Below are 6,529 nucleotides of genomic sequence, written 5' to 3'. Positions count from 1 at the left end.
TATATATATATATATATAAGGTGGTAAAATACATTCTAAAATTGGAGTAAGTTAAAGGATTTGATATGTAAATAAAGTTAAGTGATATGTATGTAAATCTTCCTAATTATTATTTCACTTCTTTTGTTTTTAATTAGGAGACAGCTCATCCAAGCCATACAGATACAAAATCACCTGATGAAATCCTGATATTAACTCTTCCTCACAAGATTTGAACCAAAATCCGATAGGAAACCTATTTTCTTCTTATCTCCATTGATCAAGCCCATGTAAATTTAAGTCAATTCAATGAAAAAAAAAAGAAAAAGAAAACTTGAGTGAAATTTGTAGAAGAAACCACCCACTAATTCAATGTGTTTTACAGTAATCTTCCTCCTCAAATCCAAAATTCACCCTCTCCATTTTACTCGCAATCTTTCAAAAAAAAATGTCCAAATACACCGTGATACCTTACAATTCATTTAGGATCGGTAGAACAGCATTCTTCGAACTACGCGAATGTCCGAAAGAGAAGAATGATCTTTTAACCCTAGCAGGGCTGCCACTGCTGCTTTCCTCACCACCACTGGTATAGAAATTTGTATTCTTTTGCAGTATCTCCTGCACTGCAATGTACAGTAGCCTGTTATTAGAAGAATCCATGGAGAAAGATCTCCTCATGGGCTGCACTCCAAACTCTCCACCTCTGCTTCGACTATCAATGCACTCATCTCCCATACAAGAGACGAAAGCAGCCTTATTTTTCCGATTAACCCTCAGCTCTGCAAACCTTTCATGGCCGCCACCATTACCATCTTCATCACTCACATGCGCCTCATCATGCCCCATTTCAATACCAATCCTCACAATTTCAGCTGAATTCTGATCTGGATTTTCCTCCGCGATTGAATTGGTGACTATTGGCTCAGTGGTCGTGATCTCAGACCTGCAAAGCGGGCAATTCGCGTTCGTCTGAAGCCATGCATCAATGCAATCGATATGGAAGATATGAAGGCAGTTAGGCAACAATCTAGCCCTCTCCCCTTCTTTGAACTCATTCAGGCAAACCGCACATTCATTGGAGGAACTCTCCACTCTGTCTGTTCGATATCGAAATGTGGGGATTGCTTGAATTGTCGATTCGTCGAGCCCACGGATGTCGAGCATGACGGAGTACTGAAGCGCTAAGATGTCGTCATGGTGTCGATTATGGCGGAGGCGAAGCTGGATTAGTTGGCTGATGGTGTTGGATTGATGCCAGTTCAAGCAGCACTTGGTCACGAAGGCATAGTAGCTCATGAGGAGAATTGCTGTGGCGAGGATGCCTATAATGGAAATTGTTACAATTGGGAAACCGGACACAAGAGAGTTTGATGGAGTTTGTAGTGGTGGTGGTGGTGATGGGATTATGAGGTGAGGTTGTGCTCTCTCAGGAGGCATGGAATGTGTTAAGAAGCTGAAGATTTGATGCAGAATTTGACCATGAAAGATGCAGAGGATGGAGGGAGATATAGAGAAATGTCAGAACAGAGATGGTAAGCACATGTAGAGCAATGGGTGGTGGTGAAGATATGAGGTACTGAGGGCGTTGAAACAGGAAGTCAGGAAGAAAAATGAGGCAGGAAGTTTGAAAATTGAGAGTGAGTTGCGAGTTTGTATGTCAAAATTTCATTTTTTTTTTCTTTTTATGAGTGAGGTGTCATGAAATATTATTGTTCCACTGAGTTTTGTCATATTGTGGATGGAATCATTAGCAAGAGACCTAGAAGGGGAAATTTGTAACGGGTTTTGCTATTTAGTGAAATGAAGGAAAGAAAAGGTTGGGTTGGCAGTCTTTTCATGGCCATTGATGCAGCTAAGAAGATGCCAAGTGATATGATGGTTTGGATCGATTGGCAGACATGAGTCTGTGGCTCAAGTGGGCTGGATTTGTTGGAGTCTTATCATTGAACAGTTAAATTTTTCAGTGATATAAATTATCAGATGAAAATTATGCTTGTAATTTAACAGGAATTTATGATTTTCCACAACTATATATATACTTTATTATTTTATAAATAGAGTTATGGTGTGTTGTTTGCATATTTCTTAACCAGAGAAATTATAAGAAAGTAGAAGAATTTCTAGAATTTCTAATCGTAGAGAATGGTGAGTGGCCGGTCATCGTGTTATTTTGTGAATATAAGCATTTGATGGGTGGTTTTCAGTTATTTCCCATGATAATAAGTTGGAGCATTTAAGAAGTTAGAAAGATAATAATCTCTAGCTCGCACTCAGAGCCTGAAGACATGCCATGTAACAACACTCATAGTAATTTTTATTTCGCTTGTTATATATATACTTGCTATTGTTTACACCTACTTGTAGGTAAAGCAGAAGGGTAGAATGGAAAGAATCTATATAACGGAAGAGACATATAATAATACTGGTTGTTAAGAAGTGTGCCCTAGCCTTCCGTCTTTTTCCTGGTGGGACCACTCTATGGGAGTGCAGGTGATCTCTGGTGGTGAATGTGAAGCCTTAGATATGCATGTGTTATTACCCTCCTCAAGATGATGATGTGGTAAACAATATGTTGTTGACAACAAGCTATTGGGAAAATTTACGTGAGTAAGTCTGCGGGTTGATCTTCAATCATGATGTGTTGATGTGAGATTTATTTAGCTTTGAGATAATCCCTAATGAGGTAATAGTTCACTTATGTATTTTGTGCGTGCATGAAAGACTGGGTTATGCGCTAGGGCTATAAGGCGTATGTGTTGTCATTGTAGATCATGATCCACATTAATGATGCGTTGGTGAATCCTTGAAGTAGCGTTGTAGCCATAGTACTTCTATATTCAGCTTCGATGGAAGTTCTAGTTGAGGTAGGTCGTTTATTTTTTCTTGGCTAACCAGGATATAAAGTTGCATCCTAAGAAAATGTAGAAGCTTGTTGTAGATTTCCTATTTGTTATGTAACTATAGCCCAACTAGCATTTGCGTAGGGTCAGCTTGAGTAATTCAGTGGTAATGGGAAAGACAAAGTGTGTAGTGCCTTTTAGGTTTCTAAGAAGGTGTTTGAGGTGTTGATAGTGAAGAGTGGTGGGGTTATGCATGTGCTAATTGAGCACGTTAGTTGTAAATGTGATATCAGATCGTGTAACTGTGAGGTATTGGAGAGAGCTTATGAGTTGTTTGTAGAGGTGTGGGTCTGAAAATGGTTTGTATTTTGTGGGAAGTGGAGCTAAGATGGGTTTGAAAAGGCACATGTCTACTTCTGTGAGTATTTTAGTGAGGTAGGTACTTTGATTGAGAAAGCATCTTGTGTGTGTGTATTGAATTTGAATACTGAGAAGTGGGACACCCGTCCTAGTTGCTTGAGGTGAAATTGTTGTCTGAGTGGGTGGATTGGAGTGTTTATGGCTGAGGTGGAATTTCCTGTGATGAGTGTGTCATCTACATAGACTATTATGTAAATGTGTGCGTAATTATGGTCAAGAATGAGTAATTACTATTGAGGTTCTTGTTTAAATCCATAAATTGCCTTATGTAATTTGTATAACATTGGGATGTTGTTGGTCAATGAAGCCAAGTGGTTAATTCATGTAAATTTTCTTCAAATTTCCCATGAAGAAATGCATTAGAAGCATCGAGTTGCTGTATTGACTAGTCATGTGTTGTGACAATTGCAACGAGCATAAGAATTGTGGGGAATTTGACCACTAGGGTAAATATTTCATGGTAATCAATTCCATGTTGTTGAGATAACCCTTGTGACACTAGCCTAACTTTATGTCTAGCTATTGAGCCGTCGACATGATGTTTTGTTTTGTATGTCCATTTGCAACCCACAACATATGTTGGTTGGGTGAGGGAGGTACTAGAATTCAGGTGCCTTGTTGTTGCAGGGCTATGAATTTTTTGTGCTGGAGCCTTATCGCGATCCCGCCTCCGACCGCTCCCGCTTACCTCTCCTCCTGTTTCGCGAATCGGCGCCATTGCTCCCGCGCCCGATCATGAAAAGTCATGATCCTATTTTCCCTCTGTCGTGATACCTGTTCCCGCTCCTCCCGCCTCCACAGTCGTTGTTTCATTTCTGTTGTTTCGTGATAAAAGGTTCGGGCGACTCTCCTTTAGCGCTGAGTCACAGTGCAACCCATTTGAGTTCTTCTTCTGACTTCCACAGAACAGTGGAAGGGCTTCCTCGGGATAGAGGAAGAGAAGTGCAAGTAGTGTGCGTGCTTTGCAAAGGAAGAAAGAAGAAAGAAAATATAAGAAGAAGATTGTTCTCCATCGACTTCTTCTTGGTGGCTTATGGCATAAGAGAAATTGAGCTTTATTTCTCTTGTAAGTTTATCTTCTTCGGTGTATCTCGGTGTAGAGTTTCTTCGGTGTATCTTGGTGTAAAGAGAGAAGAACAGAGAGCAACGAAGTAAGAGATTTCTCTTGTAAGTCAAGACGATCGACTGGTGTAAATTCCTCAAGTAATAAAATTCTCTGCAACTCCGTGGACGTAGGCAATTTGCTAAACCACATAAATCTATGTGTTCTGCTGTGTAGTTCTTTTCTGGTGTGATTTTTCTCTTTCTATTTTTACTTCTTTAATCGTTCTCCTGTTTGATTTATATATATACCACATCGACTGGTGTTGGGTTTTGTTTTTGTCATTATATGTTGGAGGTTGAGCATGTGTCTTGATTTGAGGTGTTCTATTTAGAGACAGGTAGTCATATGGTGTTGTTTTTGTGGTGGTTGTAGAGGTTGTCTCTATTGATTGCATTTCTGTTTTTGTGTGAGTAGGGTTGTTGGTTGCTGAGTTCTTAGAAGTCCTCTAGACTTATAATATTGAGTTTAGTCTAATGATTGTTTTGAACTTTTGATAGTTAGTTGAGAGACCATTCAAGGTGTAGAAGATACATCCTCATTGTCAATTTGTGCTCCAGCAACTGTTATTTTGTCCACTATTGATGTTGGACAGGTACTAAGTCATGTTGTTAGTGCCCATGGTGTCATTGTGCATCTCATTATTAAGTAGAATTACTTGTGATCATTTGTTGATTAAGTATTCTATCGAGAGTACCCCAAATGGCAACATTATTGAGGAGAATAAGATATGTTAATATGGATGGAGATATGGTTGATAGAATGGTTGTTGCTAAATTTTGATACACCAATTTTCATTGTGTATAATTTGGATTTTTGGTTTGAAGTTTCATTTCATCCAAAAGGTGTTGTTTGTTTGTTTGTTATGGAAAGTAGAGGAGGAGGAATCCATGTCGTATTGCTAAGAAGCTGAATGCTCTAACACCAAGAAGGAACATAGATTAGAGATAATATCTAGCTCTCACTCACAGCCTCAAGAAAAGCTAATATCCACACTCACAGTAATTTCTATTTCCTTTATTATAAATAAACTTACTACTGTTTGCACGTATTTATATGTAAAGCGGAAGGGAAGAAAGGTAAAAAGCTATATATCATAAGAGTACAATATTTTTAGTTGCTACAAAGCATGCCCTAGTCTTCAATCTTCTTTATGGCAGAACCACTTTGAGGGAGTGGAGGCAATGTTTGTTGGTGAGCATGGAGCGTTGGATATGTATGAGTTGTTAATTTACATAACGCAACCCAACTATGTATTTATATATCAAACACCTCAATTTTATTTCTTATATTTGTACTGCCCAAATCTTCCACATCACTTTTTTTACTTCCAAAAAGTGAAATACATCTTTTCATGGATGGGTAAGATGAAATAAAAGTAAGAAAATAAAGCTTATGTAACACACGTAAATACATAGGAAGTGAGTGGTATGTATGCAAAAATTTCAAAAAAAATTTGTAGGCTAATTAGAAGGCAGTCGAACAACTGCATTTTAATCTTGGAGTTTAACTAGTGCGTAATGAGGATTGCATGTAATTAGAGAGAAATTACGATATATATAGATTATTTATTACATAGCCACATTGAGGCTGATGCTACAACTAGGCCAGATACCCATGGCACCTGGTCACAGTGCTGCAAATAGGAAGAATTATGGGAATTGATATGTTAGTTCTGTAATTCCTTTTTTCTTGACATTAATGCAACTCTATTTAAGGGACAGCAAATTGGGTGAGATGGCGCACGGTATACTAATTGAAGGTTAGATTCATGCGGATACAAAATACTATACGACAACGCATTATATGTGGTTGGTTGCTTGCTTGCTTGCTTTTAGCTCTGTCTGATGGTCCAGATACAATTTAACTAATTCGAAAGCACAACTAACTTTTAAAAAGGTAAATGTTATATGCACATATAAATAAATAAATAAATACATACATATATATACATACATTATACATAGATATAGATATAATTCACTAGTGTTGATTGAACAAACTAGTTGGTTCAACTATCACACTTTTGTTTAGAGTTAGCATTTATGCCACTAAAAGAGGACATAAAGGGCAAATTTAAGACAAGTTTGACCAAATTAAGAGACACGTTTTGTGGATAACTCTAAAGCTTCAAGTCAAAGAAATGTACAAATACTATTAATGGAATCACTTAAGACTGGCTACC

The 6,529-nt window shown here is 38.0% G+C and overlaps 1 protein-coding gene across 1 annotated transcript; it reads right to left on the bottom strand.

Moving 5' to 3' along the window:
• Positions 1-230: 230 nt before the first annotated feature.
• Positions 231-1,746, bottom strand: LOC110020841 (RING-H2 finger protein ATL1-like). Its single transcript, XM_020719100.1, has one exon. It carries the CDS (start codon positions 1,417-1,419, stop codon positions 451-453), a length of 969 nt encoding a protein of 322 aa, XP_020574759.1. The 5' UTR covers positions 1,420-1,746; the 3' UTR covers positions 231-450.
• Between the last annotated feature and the right edge of the window lie 4,783 nt (positions 1,747-6,529).

The sequence above is a fragment of the Phalaenopsis equestris genome, unplaced genomic scaffold, assembly GCF_001263595.1.
Source record: "Phalaenopsis equestris unplaced genomic scaffold, ASM126359v1 Scaffold000107, whole genome shotgun sequence".
Taxonomy (NCBI): domain Eukaryota; kingdom Viridiplantae; phylum Streptophyta; class Magnoliopsida; order Asparagales; family Orchidaceae; genus Phalaenopsis; species Phalaenopsis equestris.
This window is presented reverse-complemented; position numbering and strand designations above follow the sequence as displayed.